Source organism: Elaeis guineensis, chromosome 5, assembly GCF_000442705.2.
Source record: "Elaeis guineensis isolate ETL-2024a chromosome 5, EG11, whole genome shotgun sequence".
Lineage (NCBI taxonomy): Eukaryota > Viridiplantae > Streptophyta > Magnoliopsida > Arecales > Arecaceae > Elaeis > Elaeis guineensis.
The window spans coordinates 113,652,808-113,680,510 of NC_025997.2; the positions used below are offsets into that span (position 1 = coordinate 113,652,808).

Below are 27,703 nucleotides of genomic sequence, written 5' to 3' on the forward strand. Positions count from 1 at the left end.
GCTATAAAAGGAGCCCTCTGGAACAATCATAAGAAATTTTAAAAAAAAAAAAAAATCAGACCCCCTTCAGCAGCCGTTATAACGGCAGTTACTTTTAAGCCGTGAGCCCATTACCCAATCACGTCCTTCCCATGGAGTCTAATCCAACGGTCGGTCGGTGTGGGTCCGACACGGACAGGATCTTTTCTCCCTTTCTCGTCTCCACTCCTGTTCCTTTCTCTTTTTTGTTTTTTGTTTTTTGTTTTTTATTTTTTTGTTGGAGTAATAGTAAAATCTGGAAAAAAAAAAAAAAGGATTATGGAAAGCCGAAAAAATTAAAAGGCAAAAGACGGGGCGAAACAAGGCAATCATCGTTTCGCTTTAAGTATCGCCCCTTTCGCGACGGTTCTCTCTCTTCCCCTTTCCTCCTGCCATTTACACCACCTTTCTCCCCCATCTATCCATCTCCGACGTCGCCTTCTTCTTAGGTACCGATCCCCTTATCACAAAATTCTCCATCAATTCCATGTCCTGTTCTTTTTCCGATTTTTTCTTAAATCAATCGATTCATGTGCCCGATCGTCGTATCTCTTCTGGATCAGATGTTGTTACATGTGATAATTGTAATTTGGGTATTAAATCCTTTGATTTCTGGCTTTCGGCTATTCAAATTGTTGGTTTGATTTAAATTTATGTGGCTTAGATGTAGAATTGGATGTTTTGTCTTGTTTAGTTTGTTCACCATATTTACTGTTTGGATCTGCTGTGGGATTTTGGAATTTTGTGTAGATTATTTGTTTTGTTTGATGATGCTGACTGGATTATGGTACATATGGTGCGAGTTATTGGTGCGAATTCGATTTGGTTTCAGAAAAAGGTGGCATCTTGGACTTTAGATACGCGATTCTTTTATTTGATTCTTAAAGGAAGGGTGTGGAGAATGGATATACGCGATCCGGTTCTCTTCTCGGGAGAGTTTTTTCCTTGCGTTATCTTCGATATAATGCGTTCTGTCTCTTCGGTCCAACCGACGGTTTTGAGAGATGGATATCTGATATGTTGAAGATTAGAAAATTTTAAGGAGTGATCATTGAACAGGATCAACATGCATTTCATTATTATATTTTTCTACAACTTTTAAGGATAGCATAGAAGAATTATGTTATGAAAATCGTATATGCTATTAATACATTGTATGGGACTGTCTCTAGTACTCTCACTTAAAGTTTGAATTTCGAGATCAGGGCATATACATGGTGTTGAAGAAATTACTTGCCTTTTCTGTAGTAGTTTACTTCTCCTTATGAGCCTTCAAAAGTCACAAAATATTACTTTGGCATTAAGTTATCTCCATTATTCATAGGCGGTATATAAGATCCCCCATTTTTAAATTATCTTCATCCACCTCTTATGAGAGAAACTGTCTTTTAACTCATACGTGAACTGTTCCATTATGCTGTACTTCATGTGCATGTTTCATTCTGTAATTTGTTTTGGATCCCTATGTAGGTAGTTGAGACTTAATACCGATGTAGTTGTTACCATGAAAGCCTAGTGCACTATGTCTCTGTTGAGCTCCTGAATAATCTTTAGGGCAGTCTGATCAGTCATTTCTAGCATGTCTACATGTACATATTGATCATATCATCTTGTTTTGCATGCCTAAGTACTGCATAGTTCCTTCCTTCTATTACATCATCAATTCATCAAATTGCATTCTTGTATCAAGTTTGAAGAACTCCTTGTAATTAGAATGCGTTGTCCTTTTTTCTGCAGCTGATTAGATTATAAATGAAATTGCTCTGAGTTAAGTTCCATGATTTTAAGTCATTTAAAAGATTAATTTTATAGACATGAGCTACAACATCATATCAGTGATGTTGCTGTTGTTCCATTTTGGAATAATTGAAGAACAGAAATTTGCTATTTAGAAATTCAGGCTATGTCTAGACTGCATTGTAAGCTGGGCTAGTCTGCTAGATTACTAAAGCTTATGGACTGAAGTCACTGAACAGAATATCAGGGTCTAATGTCTTTGACTTAGGGCATCTTTAGCATTGCTTAAAAAAGTACTTTCAACTTTTAAAGAAAAAAAGCACTTCTGAAAAAAAAATATGTCTGTTAGCATATATGATAAGTACTTCTGCAAGAAGAAAAGTCAAACCAAAAAAGCACTCAAGAAGAAGTTTGAAAACCTATCTTCTGTCTTTTCATACTCATCTGATAAAGCAAAAGCAACACCGGGGTCGTTCATATGTTTTGGTCCTTGTTACTCTATCTCAGGAAATGTATGGATCCTTAATTCACATCATTGCTAATATAAAATCAATATGAGCATATGCATGTGTATAACACCTCTAAAATACAGATTACTGTGCTGTGTCAACGGATCCTATTTCTTTTAGGTGTCCAGAAAATCTGAGACCTTGTGCCAATATCCAGCTAGTATCAATAACAGTCTATGCACATGTTGTGTCATCTTGATGTCATTGCTATCCAAGGAACCTATTCTTTTATAGAAGTCATTTGGGCAAGCAGTGTTTGTGAGTCTCCTTTTCATCCCATCATACTCTTAATGGGTGCTGTTTGCCAAATTTTTATTCTACCATGAGTTTATATCCTGCATAACATTGATCATTTTAATGTATTTTCTGTTTAATTACTTGATTTATATTATCTCTACACATTTGCTTATGAACAAGGACTTTTGCCTAGGCTGGTCGGCTGGTGTTTATGAAAATTATAGCATAACTTGCACTATCATTTCCGTAAATACATAATTAGAATGATAAGCGTGAGCTATGGAAAAGCATTTCCCCCTCTCATGTAGTCTATTTTTATGGGTTTTAGTAGCCTTAAATGCATTTTCTACAGTTACAGATGAAATTTAACCTATCCATGTCAATTTAGGATCATAAACTTTAACAAAATCTGAGGATCATCAACCATACCAAATTTCATGCAAATCATGGATAAAATAGTTTCTGAAGATGTGTGCTTACCAATGAAAAGAAGTCAAGACACAAGCTAACATAGAATTATATTGGACTAGACTTTTTTTTTTTTTTTAATAAAAGCTTAGAAGTCGTTGAAGTCTTGAAGGCTTTGATCAGGGAAAAAGTTAGAACTGAACTGACTTGAATAGTACGTAAACATAAAAGTGATTTGGCTATCATATTGCCCACCGACATCAGCCTGCATCATAGTGTATTGTCATATCTTTTACGTAAATATGGGAAATATTTGAATCAGTGCTGATGAACACCTGTTTACACCAGAATTATATGATGAGGTAGGTCTACATTTGGCAAAATACAATGTAGATTGACACTGAGACATGCTTGATCCTTCTACTCAAGTATAACTTATGAACATAAAATAGAAGAGGAGCATTAAGTCTGAATTTAGCTTTTCACTTTGGTTTTAGTTAATGTTATTATAACAAGGTACCTCACATTTTAATTTCTCAGAAATAACATGGCAGCTAGTTGTAATTTTAGTTTTGGTCATTTTGCATATATCGTCTGTATTATCTGGGTATCCTTGCCAGTGCCACTGTTACATCTTTCATCCAGTTTTTCTTTTGACGGAGTAAGATTAATTAACATCTATTATTTTTGGTTATCTTTAGCTATCATCTTGTCATCTTTTGGGCTAGATGTGGACCATTTGTTATTAAGGGATTACAAGCTCTGCTACATATAGAATGCTATATTGATAAAACCAGATTACAGTGTACCAGGCTACATGCTCCAATTTTATAACATTACTGTCCCTTTTTCCTCACAGTGACAGGTATTTTGGTAAATTGTTGACGTTATTAGCACCACTTATTGAATCCACGAAGGCAACTTCTCTACTATTGTATTTCTAAGAAGGATTAGTGAAAGTTACCACATTATGGCTGGTTCTGCAAAAAATCTTGATCCTGCATTTCAGGGAGTTGGCCAAAAAGTGTATCCTCTTATTACAATTTATTTGATGCCCTTACATTTTTCCTCAAATTTGCCAATTTTTTTCTCATGAAAAGGTTCTAGCTATTGTGCTAGAAGGCAATTTAAACTGGTCATGCTGTTGAATATCCTATACAATTTCTTAACTTAACATAGGGGGATAGAGATCTGGCGGATTGAGAACTTCCAGCCAGTTCCTTTGCCAAAATCTGATTATGGGAAATTCTACTCAGGGGACTCTTACATTGTTTTACAGGTAATCAAAAAAATCATATTTTTCACTGCTTAATTTTTCTGCCTGACATGAAAATGTGTTAATCTTCTATCTTACAACCATTAGGACATATGTGAGATGTAGAGCTCATTTGTTTGGCTATTTGAACAAAGGTATTCTGGTTTCCCAATGTCTTTGGGAGAGAAAACTTCCGCTTCCAAACTCAGATTTATTACATTGGCTATTTGGTTTACTTGTGAAGTCAAAAATGTGCCCATTATTTTTCTATGAGTGTCCATTCTGGATGTTAGTTGTTACAATTTTCATCATCGTATAAGTCAAAAGTATGCCCATTACTTTTCTATGAGTGTCCATTCTGGATTTTAATCTTTATAAGTTTTTATCATTATATACATTTGATTAGATTTCCTTGAACTTGTGATTAGTATTTGATTCACTATTTTCAGCTAGTCTTTTATGGATGAATAGGAGTTAATTTATCTTATTAGGGGGTGTCGTATTTTATAATACAGTAGGTTTGTCATGCATGTTTTATTAAGATCTACCTAATTAGTAAACCTATTAGGATTTCTCAACTTGGCTTTGTAATCCTACTATTGGAATATGAAAAGATTTTATTAAAGGAAGGTATACTTTGAAATCTAATTATGACTACTAGAAGTGCTAATCCCTTCGAAAAGGTTTATATGTGTTCACTATCTGCTTCCCCCTCATTTTATTTGTTTCCATAATATGAGTATACTCAAGCCTTTGTTTTATTCATCATTTTTTTGGGTTTTTTTGCAAATCAAACCCATCATTTTATCAAAATTACATATAAAACCTCACCTTGTCCCTATTTACTAGGCAACCCAAATAATGTCATTTTTTCCTTTACTTTAATGGAATATTAAACAGTTGTTTTCTTAACCATTTGGTGGGACTAAGTTTTGCCATCTTGATACCAAACCTTGTATTGGTGCCATCCTAGTATCATGTTGGTGCGCCCGATGCAAGGTCAGTTTGGTGCATGGTTTGCCAAACCGAACCGAATCGGCATGAAAATGGTCCGGTTCAGCCCTATTTTTCGAATTAGGGCCGAACCGGCCCGAATCGGTCTAAACTGCTCCGAACCGGGCTGAACAGCCCAGTTCAGTATGGTTCGAGCCTTGTTTCCATTTTTTTTAAGCGTAGGTGGGTGGAATTTTTTTTTATGTTTTTATTGTCAGTACGGTACGGTACCATACCCGTAGGATACCGGCACATTGGCCTGTACCGGTTCAACCGTCCTTGGTTTGGTGTGCCAACACTCGGTATGCCCATTGTTTTACATACTAATTTAATACTGGTATAGTACAATACAGTTGGTTTGCAACGTTACTGACTGTCCGGCATACCATGGGAGGGACCACCATTCATCGAATCATCCCAAACTAGATAGTTCAGGGTGTTCTGAGCCATATCGGTGGCAAACCAGGATGGTTCGGATGGATAAATCGAAATATTAGATAAGGGAGAGGGAAAAAGAGAAAGGGAGGGAGAGGGGAAAAGAGGAAGGGAAGGGAAGATGGGATGATGCCGTTGGAGGCCGGCGGTGGCCCATCGAGGCTATCGAAGGGCCACGGAGGCCTCCACGGCTAAGTGTCATCCGATAGGGCGTTTGAATGAGAGAAAAATGGGAGCGCGATGGTACCGGCAAGATATGAAGTCGATGGAGAGGCTGCTGGAGGGCATCGGATGGCCGCTGTGGCCATCGGACAGCAGAAAATGTGCAGACAGAGCTGCAGCCATGGAACAGGGGTGACCACTCCTATTCCCTCATCGTATTTTTTTAAAAGTATTGATGAATAGTGAAGCTGGCAAATCCATTTGCTGGCTTCACCATAATCGGTATTTTCTAAAAAAAACTGACGATCACCCACGGCGTTGCAGGCATTGATCGCGCCGTTCGGCAGCCACGGCGGCTAACTGGAGGCCCTCCGGCGGCTTCCCCTCCCATATTTTCTTTCTTTCCCCTCCTCTCTCTTTCTCTCTTTTCCTCCTCCCCGGTTCCCTTCTCCTCTGTGTCGGTTTGCGTCAGTCCAGTTCGGTCTGGTATGGATTGGTACCGGCTCCTACCGCCGGCCGGCCGGCATAGATCCTGATTCCTCCTTCCTTTGGTAGGACCTTTGTAAATTAGGGTATAAAATTGCCTTAATCCCCAATCTTAGTGTTCCCTCTTTTACCCTTTTCTTTCCTAGCTCATATTCCATCACTGGGGCTCTTCCCCCATCTCTTCCACTCAGTTTGTATCACCCTGCATCAACCGCTCTCCCTCATGGCTGGGTCACACTCCACTTCTTACCATCTGTCTCGATTCTGATCCCCTCTTTGTTTGACGCCTTGTGATTTTTTTTATTGTACCATATAGGAGGGGGTTAATAAACTTCATAGATGGGTCTTATGTGATCTACCAAAAGATCTTAAAGCTCACCTGTCAAGAATATCAAATTGCTTACACCCTTTGCTTTATACCTTTCCATCATAGTTATTCCTCCACTTTAGGTTGGTTCATAGTCATGGGTATCTTGTATTAATTTAGAACAACATTTTCACTAAAGAGTCACCTTAAATTCAACTTAACTTAACTAAACCCTAATTCCAAACTAATTGGGGTTGGCTTCATCAATCCTTTTCCTCCATTTCATTTCATTTAGGTCCATACTTTCTAAAAGATATAGCAATATCAAGTCATTTCTTCCTACTTCATCCTATGTGATGTTCAACCTATCTCTGTCCCTATTTCCTTTTACATGTATAAAATCATTCCATACCGTGCATCTCTCACCTGTGTTATGTATGTCTAAATCATATAAGCCATCATTCTCTCAATTTGTTCTTCATTGTTGCTACCTCAATTTTCTTTTTTATGCATGACTTTATTTCTTTTATATCTTTTCTTGACACATATCTATCTTCATATTTTCATTTTAGCTGCATTCGTCTTATGTACATGCTGTTTCTAATCACCCAGCATTCTGTATCTTAAAACATAGCTGGTTGTTTATAATCCGCATCATGTTGTTATTGAAGCATTCTGTGTCATGTTGTTTATAATTCATTTTACCAACTTCCTTTACTTTCTCCTGCCCACTTAGTCTTTTGTTGGCAATATAAATTAACTCTCCTCCTGGTCATTGTATCTATTAGTTTCATCAATTTTCTTATCAATGACTTTATATTCCAAGTTTCTAAGCATATCTTACTTTCTTGGACTAACTTCTTTACCTAATCCTATCCGTTAAATTGTGAGAATCCTTGCCTACTTCCCATCATATCCGGGTATCAATGTAGTGTGTAGCTTCTAAGGAATGTCCTAGCTAAGTCTTGCTCACTTTTCACTCCACCCAAAGTCCAATGCAATTCATCGCTAGTAGGAAATGCCCAAATGATTTTCTTAGATGGATTTATGTTCCCAGATGGTTTGCTGAACCAGACCAAACCACCCGGGTCACCCCGTATCAAGCTGAACTAATGCGGGGCCAGATCGTTTCGGCTCTATTTTTTGAAACCACCTCCGAACTGTCCGTACCAAGACGTTCCACCCCATACTATACCCAACCGAAGTGTACCGACCTATATCGAGATAAAAATTGAAAAAAAAAAAGTTTAACTCGATCTGCTGAACCGGACTAAACCACTCGATTCATCTTGTATCGAGCTGAACCCACTGCAGACCGGTACAGGTCCCGATATCAGTTCTATAAATTTTGTTTCCCAAAATGTGACTATAGGTTTATGCTAGTCATCCTCCAACCGCAACCTTCCTTTATTTGGATTGGGACTGGCTATATACAAAACATTGGTGGAGTTATTGTGGAGTCATTTTCATTCTGCAATTATAATACTACCGATATTTTTAGTAAGTAGATTGGATGGTTAATTGCCACCACTTTACAATTAGAAACAATACATTCTGTAATGAATGATCATATCAAACTAAGAAGATACAAGTACATTATCAAAAGAATTTGCTGTAGATAGGATGTGATATAGAAGATTTTATTCCAAGTATTGTCATGCTAACTTCCCACATATTGTACTGTTGTCAGCCTCAATGCTCCCTTTCCTGTCTGGTTGCTTAACAAGGAACATTCCTTTCTTTGCCAAAAACACTAGCTCATAGCCTGGGCTCACCATATCTGCTACTGGAATTGGCAAGTCACAACCATTTGGCATGGTGAGGTTTAAGGTGGTCCCTACAAGTCCCTCTACTAGTGAAATCTTCCTATTTATCTAAGTCCTGCCATCCTCCTGTACAACTGATGAGGCTACTCAACCAAATCAATGATCCAATCAACCAAGTTTGCAAAATATTGGATAAAAATTAAGCTTGAAAAGGTTGAAGTTAGCACCACCAAAGTTTTTCAGTTGCTGGCTCGTGGCACTCAAGGTTGACTGGAGATAGTGCTGGCAATATGGAGATGGCAGTAGATGGTGCAAGCGATGGTGGATGATGCGAATGATGGGAAGGAGGGTGTCGGCATAAGATTAAGTGGCAGCATCCACTGGCAGGCAAGGCACTGATGACGCTAGCATAGGCAGGGGACAAAGGGATGCAGCAAGACCCTAGATGGGGAAAGGGGGTTTTGCTCATGGAAAGTCACTGGGACCTTGGTTGAGAGTAACCAGGGTTAAGCTAGTAATTTGCTGCCTCAGGTTAGCTTAACCGGGGACCCTGATAAAATGGAGTGATGGAAGGCTACCAGCAATTCAAAAATATATCTTTTGGCTCCATCTATAAATTTGGATAAGACATGGTTTGATGTGTAATTTTGATAAAATGATGGGTGTGGTGTGCAGAGAAACCTATGTTGTCAAAACTGGCTGTCATTCTCAATATTGATATGCCCTTGAAGAGTTCGTTCAATAAACAGCATTCCATCCATGCTTCAATTTCTTCATTAAATTGTCCAATGCATAGGGGCATGTAGACAGATGCAACCGCTTGAAGGAGCTGGTTGACTAGTGGAATTTGAAATTGAAACTCATGGAGAAAAGGTTGGATGGATATGTATTTGTTTAGTTTGTTTGTAGTGCAGAAATAATCATGTCTGGTCTTTTTCTGTGTGTATCATCATTATTTCTGATAAAACAGAAGTGGAGTATGGGAGAGAATTGTATAGAGTTCCTTGGAGCTCTGTTTGGCTGCCAGCAAATATGGAAAAAAAGGTAAATAAACTTACAATGGAATAGAAAAGGAGAAGATAAGAAAAGAAAATCTGGATTTTCACTTGTTCGCGTGAACTGAGAAAATGATGGAGAACATAGTTAGGGCATGTGTGATATATCATGATGCAATTTCCTTTTGTCAGTTTATCCATCACTACATAGAATAGAGTAAATGTTAGTTTTGTGGAGAGAATTTTGGCCTATTATTTTGTTCTCTTTTTTCCTTTCTAAATTATCTTTATATTGCCAACCAATGAAAAAGAAAAAATTTATTCCCCTCATTATCTTTTCTTACTTTCTCAACAGCCAAATACTGCCCAAGTCTTTCTGTACCTTCTTAAATGCATTGGAACTCATAATGGACAAATATGTTATTTTTAAAAGGGAAAAGAATCTTCATATTTTTCATTGTGGTTCATTTGCATGCTTGTTTTTTGTATTGACAGAACATGAAATTTGTTTCTGATTTCTTATGCCAACTTATTTAGATGGCCATGTGCTACTCTTGATACCTTTGGAGAAATAAAAGTTGTTGTATATGTCTTTTTACACTTAAGTAGAAACATCATTTTCTGCAGACATCTGCTGGAAGAGGAGGTGCCTATCTGTATGACATTCACTTTTGGCTTGGAAAAGATACTAGCCAAGTATGCTTCCTTAAACTCATTAATATTGGCTGTAGTAACTTATTGCAGCATAATTTCTAACCAATTTATCTTATGAATCATGTCAGGATGAAGCTGGAACTGCTGCTATCAAAACTATTGAACTTGATGCGGTCCTTGGAGGCCGGGCAGTTCAACATAGGGAACTCCAGGGTCATGAATCCGACAAGTTTTTGTCATTGTTTAAACCATGCATTATTCCACTCGAGGGAGGTGTTGCTTCTGGATTCAAAACGCCTGAAGAGGAAACTTTTGAAACACGTCTCTATACTTGTAGAGGAAAGAGGGTTGTTAGATTGAAGCAGGTAGAGGCTTATAACTTTATGACTTTTAATATTGAATTTGAAACTTGTGTGGTCCAGAGAATGATAATTCATGACTTGCTGTGTAGGTTCCATTTGCTCGCTCTTCACTAAACCATGATGATGTGTTTATCTTGGACACTGAAAACAAAATATATCAATTCAATGGTGCTAATTCTAGTATTCAAGAAAGAGCTAAAGCTTTAGAAGTAATACAGTATCTCAAGGATAAATACCATGAAGGAAAGTGTGATGTTGCAATTATTGGTGAGACTACTCATCCTTTTGGAAACCTCTCTATGGTTTGCATGTGTGCTTGTATGTGTAAGCTCTTTTTATTCATCAAAAAAATTGACTCTGATGATGTCAGATGATGGAAAGCTCCAGGCAGAGTCCGATACAGGTGAATTTTGGGTCCTGTTTGGCGGCTTTGCACCAATTGGCAAGAAGACTGTTTCTGAGGATGACCATACCCTGGAATCCACTCCTGGCAAGCTTTATAGGTATCTATTTAAGTGTGTGGTAGTGCATGTAAAAGGAAACTTATATCTGAAACATGATATTCTGTTCACTGTAGGCCTCATCATGCATGCATCTATTGTGAGATAAACATCAGAGTTGTAGAAACTGAGCTGCATAGGAGGTCCCTTGATCTAGTTTAATATCATTTACCCAAAAGTGTGACATAATTCTCATCACATTTCTGAACATTCTTTGATTGCATTAATAAGCTGCCGTAGTATTATTTGGCTTCTGGAAATTGAGTGGTTGGTCTATGAATTTACAGTAGATCGTAAATAATATTCTTTGTTTCGGAAGGAACTGTAGAGGACGGTGTGTATTTTACATATGATTTGCATATACATATCTTAAAAAAATGACCATTCAGCTGTCTAAACCATTTTGTCAGTGGACCAGGTTGAAGTTTTTTTTTTTAATTTATTTTTATATAAAAAAAAGAAGCAAACTTCTAGGATATGCTACCTCTTTTTATCTTGACCCTTTCATTGAAAAACTGAAAATATTGGATAGAACTTCAATACGTTTGGAATGTGCACTTGATTTCATATGCCTATACCCACATAACAAAATTTTCAAAAATTATCGTAGCCATCCTCCAGCATTGTCCAGGACCAGTCAGCGGAACAACAGAAAAAGGATGATTGATCATGTTTGGAGCCATAAAATCTTCAACTGCATAATGCTTTATTTGGCATTGTTTGTTTATAAGTCTCTAATATTGTTGCTTCTTCATTCTTAAATATAAATTCTAGCCTAACTTTTTTACGAAAAGATAAAATTAGTTTCATGTTTGACGATGACTCAATTTTTCCCCTACATGCAGTATTAATGATGGTCAGTGGAAGCTAGAAGAAAGTGCACTTTCCAAAGCCATGCTAGAAAATGACAAATGCTATTTACTGGATTGTGGGGCTGAGGTATTTGTATGGGTTGGTCGGGTAACACAAGTTGAGGATAGAAAAGCTGCCAGCAAAGCTGCTGAGGTAGGGACCTGACATCATTTACTTCTTGGGGACCATTCCAGTGAGTGTACTTATTGGCCCAAAATCTTCAGGAATTTATCATGAACCAAAATAGGCCAAAGGCGACACGCATAACTCAAGTCATTCAAGGTTTTGAAACACATTCATTCAAGTCCAACTTCGAGTCTTGGCCAGTCGGTACAGGAACGGCAACATCCGTTGGTGAGGATGGAAGAGGAAAGGTAGCAGGTAGTTGTTGACTCTTTAAATATGAGCCAAATTGGATTATCAGTAACTGGAATATCCTTCTTGACTTAAAAAATCTCTGGTATTTTGGTAGCTTTGCTAAAGCAACAGGGTGTTGATGTGAAAGGCATGTCAAAAGGCTCTCCTGTTAATGAGGAAGTCCCACCATTGCTTCAAGGGGGTGGAAAAATTGAGGTTTGTTTAACAGTTTTTGTTGTGATCTGCATTTGAAGGCATACAATGGTTATGGTCTAATTTATTAAAAGTATTGTTTCAGAAGTATAATTATGATTTTCTCAGGTATGGCGAATCAATGGAAGTGCCAAGACCCCAATTCCCTCAGAAGAGGTTGGTAAATTCTACAGTGGAGATTGTTATATTGTTCTTTATACATATCATTCAAGCGAGAAGAAAGAGGAATACTTTTTGGCTTGTTGGCTGGGAAAGGACAGTGTTCAGGTAAATGATTCCATATGTAATTAGGTGCTTAGAATGAGCTTTTATGCAAATGATTGATATACTATTTAGAAAGGTTCGTTATTTCGGTATTGGACTCCATAGCAGTACCATTTTGTTACTATATCAGCATGCCTGATACAGGGGGTTGGTTCGACGTACCAACACTTGGCATGCCCCTTGTACAGCATACCAGTTCGGTGTTGGTACGATCGGTGTGCACCAGTATTGATTGGTATGGGCGAACGGCAAACTTTGCTATTTAGTGTTACTAAGATTGTAATATATGCAAAGTATGATGAGAAAAACATTACAAAGTTGTGATCTGTTGGTATGTCAGATTATTAAAAAACAAAAATATACAAAAGAGGCCATTACTCAATTATGGTTCCAGAAATCTGGTATCCTGGGAGAAGCAGACTGCGGACAGACCTAACAGTTGGCATTTTTCATGCAAAGTGGCTGCCATAGCACTTGAACTTGCCATTGTGCTTGTCATCCCAAGTCTTTCACTATTGCACCAGTCAATGGCCCCTGTTAAAATGCAAAAATAAATATTATTTCTTAATCAAAATAACATCTTTTATGTAAGATGTCGTAATATTCTCTACAAAATCCTCTTCCACCGGAATCACCTCCTTAAAACTTCCCGATGCCATATGTGAAGCAAACTTAATCCCACCACAATTTAATGGTAAATATCAGCCAATAACTAAGAGCTGCTTATATTTGCTTCATGATCTGTGAGTTAGCAATAGAACCCATACTGTGATAGGCTATCTCTCTGCGCCACTTATCTATTAAAAACTGAAATTTATGCATTCCAGCTTTTAAAATGACCTCTATATAGGAGGGTCTCACATCTTGATCTTGCACTGTCAAATGATCATTGTTCTTGTCATGGTAAGCCTTTCATTTCTTGACTGCCCCACGTGGTGATAATCTATTCACCTTTCCTTGGCCTTGCTTTCAATAGGTCTAAAGACTGATTTGATGAAGTGTTTGCTTGCCTTGAGGAGTGAAGACATTCTTTCACATATGGTCCTAAATCTGCTTGAGAAATATTGAAGAACCTTTTGTTCTTTCTTTATGCTGCTTGAAAAAATGAGTACAAGAGCACTGAAACAGAGATCTCCTTCCTAAGCTTCTTGTATATTCATTCATCCTGAAATATAATTCATGATAGCATATACACAGATCGTTGGATATACAGGATGCAACTCAATTTGCCAATATAGCTAAACATCTTTTAGTTTTAGCACACTTCCTTAAGCAATAATCACGAAATATAAAGTTATAAGTGACAGCAATGACTGCAATAGCTTCTCTTTGCACTTTTTCTTAACACTAATGTTTGGATCTTCTTTCCTTGGACTGACACTCTGAAACTTGGAGTAGAATTACTGAAACTGAAACTCTGCCTAGAGGATCAAAACTGAGCCATATCCAAGTTTTAAAACCTTGCCTTCATGTGAATGAAGCAGAGTGTTCGCAGGTCCACTTTGATTCGCTCATGCCTTGACAACTCGATTGAAGTATGGAAACTGGAAAGTTATTAAACAACAATGTCTTGCTATTGTGTATGGTTCAGCTTGTTGGCAATGTAGGTGACCAAGTGATCAAGGTGGTTGTGTCAGTGATTAGAATGTCAAGATGGATGTATTGTAAAATTAGGGGGGCATAAAATGAGGAATGACGTCACTAGAGGGAGAGGCATAGGAGTTGCACTTATTTGAAGAAGAGGCCTTGGTGAAGGGAACATGCCAAATTGCCAATGTGTATTGAAGGGTTAGGATAAGCAGGGGAAGATTTAAGACAATGGATGAAAGGTTGGAATAACACTAAATGTAGTAGTGCATACGTATGGTTGGTCAAGGATCTTTAAAAGCAGACCTAGATAACTGGGACAAGGCTTGATGGTTATCGACACATCTTTATGGCCACTTTGTCTTTTTGTGTTCATGTTAGTATTTATTTTGTATACTATACATGTATGTCTATTTCACAAGCATGTTATTTGCTATGTATGCATTAATCGATCTCTAATTTTCTTGTTATCATTAAGTGTTTCATGTTTATAAAAAGAAACATTGATCGACTTATCTTAAACAAAAACCTGTTTATCATATTCTTCATCTTTCTGTTCATTTATTGATCTTTATCCATTTAAGATCTTGAGGATGCTGAAAGTAATAACTCTCTCTTAAATATTTTAAAAGTTTTTCACTTTTATAGTCACTGCATATTACTTCAGGATGATTGGGTGATGGCCGATCGCTTAGCTAATACAATTTGCAACTCCTTGAAGGGGCTACCTGTATATCTATACAGGTTGCTATGTGATATATTCAAGCAAGTAAACTGTTTGCCATGTTATTCATTAATCAATCTGGAATTTTCTTGTTAACGTTAAATGTCTCATGGTTGCAGAAAACGTCTGTTGACTTATTTTAATCAAAAACTTTTCATATCATATTCTTCATCTTTCTGTTCATTCATTGATCCTTATCTTATGCTATGTAACTTGCATTTAAGATCATGAGAATATTGGAATTTGGAACTAATAACGCTTTGCCAATTTTTAAAAAGTTTTTCATTTTTTGTAGTCACTGAATATTTATTTGCTTCAGGATGATCGGGTGATGGCCAATCGATTAGCTAATACAATGTGCAACTCTTTGAAAGGGCGACCTGTTCAGGTATTATGTTCTCATATCATTTAAACCAAAGCAATGTTGCTTTCTTAGGGTAGAACTACTACTTATCATGGAAGATATCCTGCAGGGTCGCATTGTTCAAGGGAAAGAACCGCCCCAATTTATTGCACTTTTCCAACCTATGGTTATCTTGAAGGTACTATTTGTTGACTTGACAATCACAGGATTAATACATCAAAATTTTAAAATGCATACTAATAACATCCTTGCTAGAGGTAGAGAGACTGTTGATTAACCATCTCAAGGATCTAAATATTGATATGCACTGATCAGTACCAGCTGTATTGGGTCATATTGGTAGGGTAGTGGTATCCAGTACAGGGTCATACCGGTAATGCACGGACAAATGGTGTCTCACCACCATTTTGCTGTCCTGACACAAAGAGGCATGCTGTGTTTGTACGATCCCATAGTGTACTGGTTCATGCTGTTCCAGTAAAATACTGGTATAGGTATTGGTTCTTTAAACCTTGGTCTTTTCTAATATTGACTTTTTTTAATGTAGGGCGGAGTCAGTTCTGGGTACAAAAAGTTAATTGCTGATAACAATGGAAATGATGATACTTACACTTCTGATGGTATTGCACTTATTCGAGTATCTGGTACATCAGTGCACAACAATAAAGCTGTACAAGTTGATGCGGTATGTGCGTAAGTTTTCCATTATATTCCTGTTTACTTGTTTGCTGATGCATTTCCACAACCTTCTATGCTTAATTGAACAGAACAATATAGACTACAAATTGAAAAATATTGTGCCTTAGCATAAGTCTGGAGCTGTTATTTTTGGCATTTGTCTTGGTTGTTGATGTTTCACCAGTTTTGGATAAGTAGTCAATCACATTATTTGGAGATGTACAGATCTCTGAGTTCAAAATTGCTATTGAAGGATTAATTTTGTTTCTGGCACTCCATGATTTTGAATGGTATACCAAGCTAAATTTTAGCTAAACCATGGCTGCAGAACTTATAAAGTCATGAGATGAAACATAAAGATTTTGGTGTTTTAGTAGCAATTAGCAAATGAGGATGATTTAAAGATATATAAACATCGTGTTGTCCTTAATGCTTGTGCTGGTGGATGGTCATAGTAGCCATAACATTGCTTTTTTCATTTGTTTTAAACTTCTGTATATTTAAGTTAACTTGCATTTTCTCAATGAGATCTTGCTGTCTCTGAATAATTTTCGTTTTTCTTTAACAAAAAAGAAGAAGAAAAAAAACACATTGATCAAATCATGCATTATCATGTTCTAGCATGAATATAAATCAGTTTGCTCAAATTTAGTTGCCGTTTTTGTGTTTTAAATGTTGTAGCCAAAAATGTATCATTGTATTTTTTGAAGTGAATATCAGTATCAAAGCCATTTAACATCTATGGTTCAGGTCGCAACGTCCCTAAGCTCCACTGACTGTTTCCTATTGCAATCTGGACATTCGGTTTTCATCTGGCATGGAAGTTCTACTACGTTTGAGCAGCAAAATTGGACTGCAAAAGTTGCAGAATTTTTAAAGGTACATTCTAGTATTTTTTCTGTTGTTGTGTATCTCCTCTTCTTGATCAACAAATATAAAATCTACATTCTAAATTATGTGTATATTTTCAGAGAAGAGACAAGTTTTGGAGGATTTTGTTTTAATATTTTAATAGAGCTATACAGTTATTTGAATCAATCTGTATAGATAAAAAAAATTAGGGCTTTATATTGTTTTAGAGCATATATCAACAAAGAGTGCAAACATTATATGCACTTAAGATCATATATATCCTATGGTCAAGAAGAAGATTTGAGGCTTATAATTGCTTTATTTGCAAAAGATTGTTTGCATTGTGAAATTTGCTCTCTATATAACCTACGAGAAAAATGAATGAGCTGTTTTTATAAATTTACATGATAAGGCTTGTTACCATATTGTTTTCTGGGATTCATTTCACATTTTTAAGAATCAGTTTTAGTTGCATTGTATGGGACATAATTTCTTAACTAATTATGGATTTGTTAATGCTACAGCCTGCTGCTACACTGAAACATGCCAAGGAAGGTACAGAGAGCTCTGCATTTTGGTTTGCACTCGGTGGAAAGCAAAGCTTTACCACTAAAAAGGTCACACAGGATACTGTCAGAGATCCTCACTTGTACACCTTTTCCTTTAATAAAGGTTAGCTTTGTCCCAGAACTAGTTACCTAATTATGAAGATCTCACTCTCATTATGTCGTCTTATCTCTATCTGAATTACCTGTATCTGATGCCATCTTTTTTGATTGTGCATGTACGATGATTCCTTAGGAAAATTAGAGGTTAGATAAATTGCCTTCTCTCTGGTCTTGATTTGTGATGTCACAATATTTTTATTGAATCCCCTCTCAATCATCCTTGCAGATTACTGAAGTATACAACTTCTCTCAAGATGATCTGTTGACTGAGGACATATTGATACTCGACACTCATGCAGAAGTCTTCATTTGGGTTGGTCAGTCTGTGGATCCTAAGGAAAAGCAGAATGCTTTTGAAATTGGTCAGGTAAGAAGCTTTCTTTTTTCTTGTTCTGTTAGTATTCTGTTCACTCTTGTTTAACTTCATTAGAGAAACTTTCCAGAAATACATCGAGCTTGCAGCAACGTTGGAAGGGTTATCTCCAGATGTGCCACTCTACAGAGTTACGGAAGGCAATGAGCCATGTTTCTTCACCACGTATTTCTCCTGGGATGGAACAAAGGCAGTTGTATGTTCTGCACTCGTAGGATATCATTTCTTGTTCTAGTTCATAGTTCATTTATGTGTAAATTCAATGTTGAAATAGAGAACTTATTAGATCTTTTATTTTGGTAACATGAGCAAATACTAAAGCATTGCTTTGACTAAAGATTTCTTAGATAAGTAAATGGATGATCTTAACTAGTGGCACACATACATGTCTACCATGCTTACATCCATTCATTCATCAAAATATACATCTCAAGCAAACTGTCAGTTAATGCATCGTCTGTGATGTTCAACTGTATTCATCCCACTTAATAAAAGAGAAAAAAGGTCTGCCCATGAAATGTTGTCTATCCATTTTTTATTCATTTTTTTCTTGAAAAGAAAAAGGAATGTGCTGAATAAAATACCTCAGTGTGTACATGATTCATAAAATTTTCCTTTCTTTCTAATAAAGGAATTCTTTTGGTAAGTATCTCTAGTATTACATATGCTTCCTCTCACATGCATGATGTGCCGGGTACATGCAGTGACAAATGAGTGTTCTTAGAAAGACATGAGTTGACATCTTGAGAAAAATTTGGCCCTTTGGGGAAAAACAATCTGGCCTCAGACAAATTTCTGTGAGATGATGGGTTCATGTTAGGGTCTTAGGGATACTATTTTAATTGCCTTCATCGCAGGCATTGCTAGCTCCTTTTGAAAAAAGAAAATAAATCAATCTGCAGTAATGGTATACGGAATTAGAAGTAAAAAGAGTTGAAAACTTTATTATGTCCAAAATAAATTGGTTAATCTATGGATGGAGCTTTTTCATTTCGTGATCATGATTGAATTACTATTTCAGTTGCCATCATCATAGGCAGTGCTAGCTCTTTTCCATTTTTTCGATTAGATTAATCTGCAGTAACAGTTTAGGTAGTTAGAAGTAAAAATGAGCTGCAAAACTTCTTTTTTCTGGAAAAAGTGATAATTGGTGGCGCCTTCCCATATATGACCATTGTGAATTTTTCTTTTTTTGTTGAAAAGTGGACTGATTAAAAGAGGTGTTGAAATGTTACAAGAATGGAAGATTCAAGGCATGTGTTGTTTTTTGCTAAATTGCAGAGATATAAAGATTATGTTCTTTCCAGTATGGTCTTCTGAGAGTCTTCTGGAAATCGCCTTCCAAGAACCATGTCCTTTTGAGAAGTTTCCCTTGAAAATTATTCAGGGTTGATGTTATGAAAATTATGTCACCTGAGGGTTTTCTTTCAGGGTTTATGTTGCCTGAGGATTGTCTTTTGGGAACTACTTCTGGGGATCTTCCAAGTAATATGTCTTGATTCTTGAGGGATATCTTCTACGAATTATTCTATCAGATAATTATGATTTTAAGGATTCTGATGACCAGAGAATTTATCAAGATGCCTCAGGATGTATAAAAGGAGTCAGAGAAAAAGGCATTCATATGATAACATTCTTTGTAATTTTCTTGTAAATTTAGGTTGGTGCAAGGTATCAAGTGGTAACACCTGCCTATAATCGTTCCAAGAAAAACTCAAGATGTTTACACAATTTGCGCAGCCATAAGATTTCAAAAAGTTTAAAGTTGAGATTAAGTTATCAAAATCAATAAAGTTATTTACTGATGTCGGTCAGGTTTTCACTTTTTTTTAAAAAAAAAGATTCTCATGGTGTTTTCTCTGACCTGATCTTGGAATCAACTATCTTTAAGCTTTAAATTGTCAACAATTTGGTTACTTCAGAATGTGTTATCTCCATAAATAGGTTTATCTAATTGCATGTGCAGTAGATGGATACTATCTCTATTTTGTTACTGCTAATTCAAAATTTGAAAAGGATTGCAATCTGCAACATCTTCTTCTTCTAGAAACAGATTACGGTTGGTAATATAACAGATGTTAAATGTTAGACCTCGGTGTTGCAAATAGACATGAATAAGGGCATTAATGAAAACCATTAGCATTCAATTTGAAGTATTCGAGAATGTGTATTTTAAGTTATTCTTCGACTTGCACTATAATCCACCCACTTTGTTTATTCCATTTTCTCCCTTGACCTTTTTTTCTCTCTTATGAAGTGGAATAGTTATAATCCAATAAAATGCCTGAGTTAGTTTCTTCATAAGATGAGAACAGCAAAACAACTTTACAAGCTAGTTAGGGCAATAATTTAGGTAGAGTTAATTGGTAGTTTTGAGTTAGACGAAAGGGTTAAAGTCTTGATAACATTACCTGCATCCATCCATCCCTTCAAGGTAAAGTACCGTATGGATACCCAGCACATATGTTGGTGCTAGCACAACCAAAAAATGAGATGTAGTACCATGTGTCATTAAGGCATCAAGATGCATACCAATGCAATATGGTACAACCGGTATGGTAACATATTGGAGTTCTTGGTTAGTTTGTCCTTAGGTTTAAAATTTATTTCTGTTTTTCCCACATTCAGATTTAATTGCTGCCACAGATTTCGGGTATTTTTAGATTTAAGCATCTACGTTAGCTAAACTGTATAGACTACAGAGTATGTGGCTTCAGGGTTATTCATTAGACTTCATCTTAGATGCTAATCTGCTATAAAACGGGCCCATTTAACCAAACTGGAATGGCCTGAAAGGGCTAAAACAGGATATGGAAAACCAACACCTTTTATATATATGTAATCTTTAATCTTAAGTTTGCTTTATGGTCTAGAATTAATTTTATTAAATCAAAAATTTATCACTTTTTCAAATTATTGTATCCCATCTTTCTTCTCTGTCATCTTTTCTTGCCTTCATTCAGTTTTGGAATCATTTACTCAATGAATACCAGAAATACTCTTTTTTCATGTCTGTGTTAGCTGATGCAATCTGAAAGCAGCCATTCTAGGAAATAGAACAGACGATAGGTATGGTTTTTTGAGATGAGGATCTCATAGATATAATTATGTTGTCATCATCAAGAGCTCCTATGGCTGTCCTAGATAAGTTCGGAAGTATCATGTGTCTCAAACTAATTTTTAATTGCAATGTAGCATGACAGAGTCATGATCGAAGCCCGCAAGCCATGTCCCAACTACTTTAAGTATGCTATCTCTGAACCAGTGAACTGTTAGTGTGTTACAAACATTATTCAAATTCCTTCCCTGGAGATCTTATTGGAACATGAGTCCACTGGGAAATTGAAGGTTTCCCTGTATATTTACATGGAAGTATCTTTTTGATGTTTAACAGCTGATCTATGCCTGTAGCTACTTTGTTTAATGTCATCATATGCCCATTATGGCTATGTAATGCATGATGAAGCCATACATTAATCAGACTCATCTCAATTCATTTCCTATTGATTCTGTGCATATGGTATGGTTATCTTTTATTCTGTTTTCTGGGATATGCATTCCCATGATTCTTATGTACTTGAATGTAAAATGAAAAACAGGTTCAAGGAAATTCTTTTCAAAAGAAGCTATCGCTGTTATTTGGCACTGCCTTTCAAGCTTCTGAGGTAAAATGGTCACTATTCGTCAGTTAGAGATGTAAAGTTTTGTAATAATGTTTTACTTCATCCTGATTTGTTTGTCATTCAACTAGAGTTTATCTGTGACATGGATTCATTGGAGATGTCATCCATAGTATGAAGCATTAGAATCTTTGAGCTATATGTTTTTGGCACTGCAAGCTTTACTCCAACTTAACTGAGTCTTTTTTCTCCAATTATTTCTTTGGATGCAAAGAACAGACTGTTGGTTATGCAGCTGGCTTAATACCGTCTAGATGCTTTTCACAATAGCATCTATTCTTCTTGATACCCACAATTTACAGAATCAGAAGCTTGTTTTTATGAAATTGCAATAATTGGCTTCAGGATATTTAGTTTATCAAGCATGACATAAATTAGAACAATTTAATCAATTATCAATTGGAATGGACCACATAGAAAGAACAAGCATTTCTTTGACCAGAAAGTGTTACATATCCATGTGGAAATTGTTGAGACTAGGCCAAGGTGACCCTGATTTCTACATACAAATTTTATATGATTCAAAGTAAGCATGAAGCTGTCCTGAACCTGACCCAAAGCTCTTGTCCTAATGCAAAACCCTTTAATAAATTTTAAGACCCATAGATCGTATGCCTTATTGAAAATTATTAAAAAAAAAGATCTGGAGAATTAGTACTAAAAAAGAATGTTTAGGATTGGGGTATGTGGAGAATTTTTTTCATCGCTGGCTGGTATCAGTATTCCATCATCTGCTAGACATCAGAAGTGAGGAGGTTACGAACTGCTTGTTGCTTTCTACCTTTACCCTCGACAGAGAAACCTTGGTAAAAGGCAGAGTATAGGTAGGGTGTCACTTGAGAGTGGCAGAGGGAGAAGAATAGGCTTGTTTAGTTGTGGGCCATTCCATCCTCTGCTAGATATTAAAAGTGAGGGGAACCTTGGTAGAAGGTAGAGGATAGCTAGGGTGTCACTTGAGAGTGGCAGAGGGAGAAGAATAGGGCTTATATGGTTGTGGCACCTATAAAGAATAAATTATAGTGCCTTTATCTATGTGAGGATAATTGCTCAATGCAGAACATGTACTATGTGTGACATACCAGTTTTGAGCTCATGTATGTGATATAAAACTAATTGAGATTATAATATTCATATTACTTTAATTGTGGAGCCTACCTTGTATTCCCTGAGACAACTGACACTTTGGTAGGAGCCCAAGTTAATTTTGAATCTACATAAACAAGAAATGAGAAGCATGGTTAGCCAAACCATCCTAAACCACATATACTGGGACATACCATATTGTAATGGTGCAGAACCTGGACTGTTCCTAGGTTTGGTTTGATATGTGAGCTGAACCGGTCCATACGAGTCCGAATCGAATGGAACCACTTGATACTGACCATACCACCCAGTTTTGAGCAATATCATGGCTTGGGGTAAGAAAACTGTTGGGAGCCTGTGTCGGTATGAGCTGCTTACCATACCATCTATACTGTACCAAATCATCAGTAATAATACTGCTAGGGTTCTCAATACCGATTTTGCAGACCTTACTAACAAATTTAACTTTAGTCCAAGTAGGCCCTATAATATGTCTTGAATGGTTTTTTAAATTTAAAAGGTGAAACTTGTACATTTTGTAGAACCTGTCCGTTTGCTTCTGAAAGCTTGGATATACTAAACAATCTTCTATCCGCATGTTGCCTGATGAATCCATGGGTCTACCATAGGTGGAAAGAAAAGGATTTTGTCAAGGATTATTTGTAAAGGAGCAGAGCTCAACACAAATTTTCCAATCTGTTTGGGTCAGCTTTATGAACCCCACTTCGTTGTTCTGGCAAAGCACACTTATGATGGAAGACGACTTCAAATCCCTTTCTCAAATCGCAATGCTTTTGCTGAAATCTTAAATTTGTCGGTTTATTATTAACTCCCTTATGTCCTATTTGGCTGACTAAAGTGTTATGACTGCGGGTGTAGGGTAATGAATCTCTCAAAAAAAAATACAAGGGTTCAGAAAGTATGGGAGGAAAATTCTGTTCAGTTTTAGAATTCAGTGTGGCACCTTAAGTAGAAGTTTCATGTTATTGAGATCCAGATCATTTATGCACGTGTTTCATTTTCCTACCATACATGTCTTAAACAATTTTCTTTAATTTTTTCGTCCATGTTAGCCATTATTAGTCATCTTTAGCCTGTATCCAACATGAGTCATTTCAAAAAATTTTCTGTCATTTTTATCCTTACTTCCATCAGCTTTGTCTAATATACTTAACTTGGTTTTACCACAGGTCAGCAAAATGTCCTCTTGTTTACTAATATTCAACTTGTTTTTTCATGTCCTTTCCTCAACATTTCTATTCAGGCAATAATCCTGTAATTGCTCATAAAAGCTTTGGTTTGTTTTAATGGTGCATGACAAGTACATTGCTAAAAAAACATGTCCATTTGATCTTCATTTGGACCTATTTCAATTTTAAAGATCGAAGGTAAGGAATGATATTTTTGGAGAATCTTTAGTTTAGATTATGATGTAACTACAGCCTTCATCTCCACATGTTTTTTCGGTGAAGCGGACGTTCGTATACTTGCCTATCTCTTACTTTAAACTTCTACGCCTAACATTTTCAGTCAAAAGTTTGAGCTGAAGTCCATGCTCTTCTGAGCCGTGTAAAGGTATGTCTGCATGTACTACAAAAAATCATGATATTTCATGATTTCATGTATCTTTCAAACTAACCAGTTGTGATCTGATTTTGCTGGGCATTTGGTTGAAATGGAATTTCATAAACATCTTCTGAAAAATCTCAATTTTCAAATCTGAAATTCTCAAATTTAGGTAAAGTACAACATCAACAAAACCTCCAAATGCAGCCTAACCAACAGTCAATAATTTGCCACTAAGATGCTCGTTGGGGGTTGCATAACATGATACATAGTGCATTCATAGCAAAGTGCAAAATGGTAAGAAATTGTAGTTGGCCATTAGATAAGCTCTTTGTGATCAATTATTCAATTGTGTCCATATCTATCATTTTTTTTCTTCAAATATGTTTCACAAAATTTTTGTGACCATTCAAGATGTTTTTGCCCCTTTTTACCCAACAAATATTAGTGGGAATATATTGAGACCTTGTGAGTAGATACTAATAGATTTTATCTTTATTAAATTATCACAATTTACTGTCCTGCAGTCAAGTCTGAGATCTAATACTTCAAATCATGGGGGACCTACACAAAGGGCATCTGCATTAGCAGCCTTATCTTCTGCCTTCAATCCTTCTTCAGCGCTCCTGCAGCCAAGTGCGAGATCCAATACTCCAAATCATGGTGGGCCTACGCAAAGGGCGTCTGCATTAGCAGCCTTATCTTCCGCCTTCAATCCTTCTGCACCCAAATCTGCAGCTCCAAAGCCATCTCATCCAAGACAGGGATCACAGAGAGCAGCTGCAGTTGCCGCACTATCAACCGTTCTAACTGCTGAACAGAAGGTGGCACAATCTGAAGGCATGGCTGATCAATTCAGGAGCAGAAGCCCTTCACCAGAACAGTCTGTTGCTGGTAGAGTGTCTATAACTTGATTTGTTGCTTTCTGAGTTAGTAAAACAAGTTTACATATCGAGTTGTTTTTCTTTAAGATGAAGGGATGTTTGGATGCCCAATTATGATACCCATGGGAGCAGTACTTTTCCCCTAGTTGAATCGAAGGATCCGGTTACATTTCACACCTGTGTACAACTTAACATATGCAGTTTACCTGGCAAAACATCTCCAAAAAAATATTTGGCGCAAAGTTTTGTGTATAACCATGGTGACTGCATTGCTTTCTCCATAGTGGGACCTACTCTTGCATACAATGAAAGACCAGCATATATTAAGTTATTGATTTACATAATGTATGATCACAAAACTGTGGGGTCCTTGTGTGAAGGACCTTGAATGAATGTTTTGATCTTCATCAATCATGACCCAGACCAGACCTAAATTGACCTTGGGTCTAAGGTCTGGATGCTACAAGTCAGAGTTGGGGTAGGTTTAATTTATGACTTTTTGAATAATTAAAATTGGGTGCAATCAAAGTGGCTTCATGATATTATTGTTTGAATTTCATGATCTGTATCATAGTGCTGGTTCTCAAGCAAGGAAATTAAGCTTTCTGAATATCTAGCATGTATAAATGCCTAGCATGGTCAGTATTAACAGTATAATGGATTAATAGATGAAAAGGATTTATCTCCTTTCTGTTTTAATTTTGCTGTGTTTGAGAATATTAATATTCTGGGTGAATCAACTGTAATACAGTTATGATTGACCTCTGGTTAATATTACCAACTGTAGTATCAGTAAGGATGCTTAAATTGATTTGGGGGAGGGGGGGCGGGGGGAAGTATGAAGCATATGTTTTAGACTGGATGGGACTCCTTCAAGAGAATGTTACTGACTACAAAGGCCTCGTTTGACCGTGTTGGCTTTGTTCTGTTTGATTGCTCTCGAGGTTCAAGACTGTCCCATGGTTTTAGATATTTGACCAGGTATAGTCTATTTCCAGTAGGGTCCAGGGCAAATCTGAATTTACATTCACTTCTGTTGGTATGTGTTGGTTTGGAAATATGATATATTTCATGTATGATCAGTTGATTGGTGAACTAGAGTTGTAGGGTTCTTTAAAAATTTTCTTTTGTAAAATGAACACTTTATAATCATCGCATTCTACCAATTTTTTTCAAATCACAAAAGAATGCACCTATTGCATTAATATCGAATGAACCTCCAGGAGAATTTTAGATCTAATGTTGGCAGGTAATGGTGATGTTGGTTGAATCCCGTGAGAGTATAGCAGAAATATATCATTTTTATGCTGATGATATCACACCTTGTACATGAGAATTAGAAATGGATATTATCTTTACCAAAGTAAAATTATTCAGTGGATAATAAATTTTTACCTTCAATTGGTTGCAGATAGTGAAAAGACTGATGGTGCAAGCTGTGAGATGGGGGATCCCCTAGAAATTTCAGCAGAAGGCATGGAGGAAAGAGAATCAGAGGATAATGGTGCTGATTCTGAGTTGAAAGAGGATTCACCAGTGGATGAGGATGGAGGTGGACGTATATTCAGTTATGAACAGCTAAAATCCAAGTCCAGGAACCCTGTTAGAGGAATTGATTACAAACGAAGAGAGGTTCACGCTCTAAAGTTTCTCTATTATGTAGAAGTTTGTTATCCTAGATTTTGCTGCCAATTTCTCAAGAGGATGTGCTTCATATATGTTCATATGCTGATCCCTTCCCTTTTTTTGTGTGTAGGCTTATCTGTCTGATGATGAGTTCCAGACTGTTTTTGGGATGGCAAGAGAGGCATTCTACCAGCAGCCCAAGTGGAAGCAAGACATGCACAAAAAGAAGGTGGATCTCTTTTGAGCATGCATCCATGGACATGCTGCTGTTGCCAGCTCTCAAAGTTTTTATTTTGTCATGATGTCATGTTTGGGTTGAGATTTGGTCGGTAAACTCTGTTAAAGCAGCTTGCTGTATGCTGATGGTCACGTCTTATTACTTGGGTTGATCTTGCAGAGTTGTAGGCAATTCTTTTATTTGTACCAGCATGTATGTTCGGTTGCTTACTGTCTCTCGGGTTTGTTCAATTTGTTGAGATTTAGGTGCATATTTATGTATTTTGATCAGATTCAGATGGCCTTTTTTAGCTCTATAAAAGTGATACATTATATGTAACACTGTCGGATGGACAACAGACATCTGGTAAAGTTCTTCTAGCATCTTTTTGATTGTGGTAATTGGTAAATCTACTGCATCATGGCCTGAATAACGAAGTATTGCTTTTTTTTTAGCATGTTTCAGTAGCCATGGCCATAACCATTAAGTCTTGCTTCAACCCTTTGGGATCAGCTTGCTTAGTATATATTTCTTTATTAGAAAAAATAAAAGAAAATAACAAAGGCTTCTCCTAAGTGGTCTCATTGATAGCAAGAGAGAAGCACACAGCACTTCTGTACACCTGTACAAGATCAACAAATAATGGTGGAAGATTTGTCCCAAAAGGAACTGTAATTTAAATGCTATTTGGAGATCCAATCAGTAGGCTGATTGGCTTTCCTGTACGTGAGTAATTTGAACTGAAGAAAAGTGATATGGTAGAATTTTCACATTATAGAGAATAGGATTATCAGCCCTGAGTTTCTCAAAAATTGCTGAACCAATAGACTATCAAACTTGAGTCACCCTCATCCCACAGATGAGTAGCTTGCATGGTAGAAATATGCTAGC

General features: G+C 36.7%; 1 protein-coding gene across 1 annotated transcript; it reads left to right on the forward strand.

Moving 5' to 3' along the window:
- The first annotated feature begins 327 nt into the window (after window positions 1-327).
- LOC105045535 (villin-2) lies at window positions 328-27,151 on the forward strand. Its single transcript, XM_010923845.4, has 23 exons — window positions 328-467; window positions 3,769-3,935; window positions 4,089-4,188; window positions 9,936-10,004; window positions 10,091-10,327; window positions 10,414-10,591; window positions 10,695-10,827; window positions 11,670-11,829; window positions 11,901-12,057; window positions 12,149-12,249; window positions 12,355-12,513; window positions 15,141-15,209; window positions 15,295-15,363; window positions 15,733-15,870; window positions 16,614-16,742; window positions 17,240-17,387; window positions 17,517-17,527; window positions 17,610-17,750; window positions 17,827-17,952; window positions 21,356-21,421; window positions 24,613-24,979; window positions 26,381-26,601; window positions 26,726-27,151. Exons 2-23 carry the CDS (start codon window positions 3,880-3,882, stop codon window positions 26,837-26,839), a joined length of 2,949 nt encoding a protein of 982 aa, XP_010922147.1. The 5' UTR covers window positions 328-467; window positions 3,769-3,879; the 3' UTR covers window positions 26,840-27,151.
- Window positions 27,152-27,703: the final 552 nt, after the last annotated feature.

Bases quoted from the DNA above. Each gene is read 5' to 3' on its own strand.
- LOC105045535 (XM_010923845.4), top strand. From the start codon at position 3,880: ATGGCTGGTTCTGCAAAAAATCTTGATCCTGCATTTCAGGGAGTTGGC. The intron at 4,189-9,935 runs GTAATCAAAAAA...CATTTTCTGCAG, and splicing joins ACTCTTACATTGTTTTACAG to ACATCTGCTGGAAGAGGAGG. The intron at 10,592-10,694 runs GTGAGACTACTC...TGATGATGTCAG, and splicing joins GTGTGATGTTGCAATTATTG to ATGATGGAAAGCTCCAGGCA.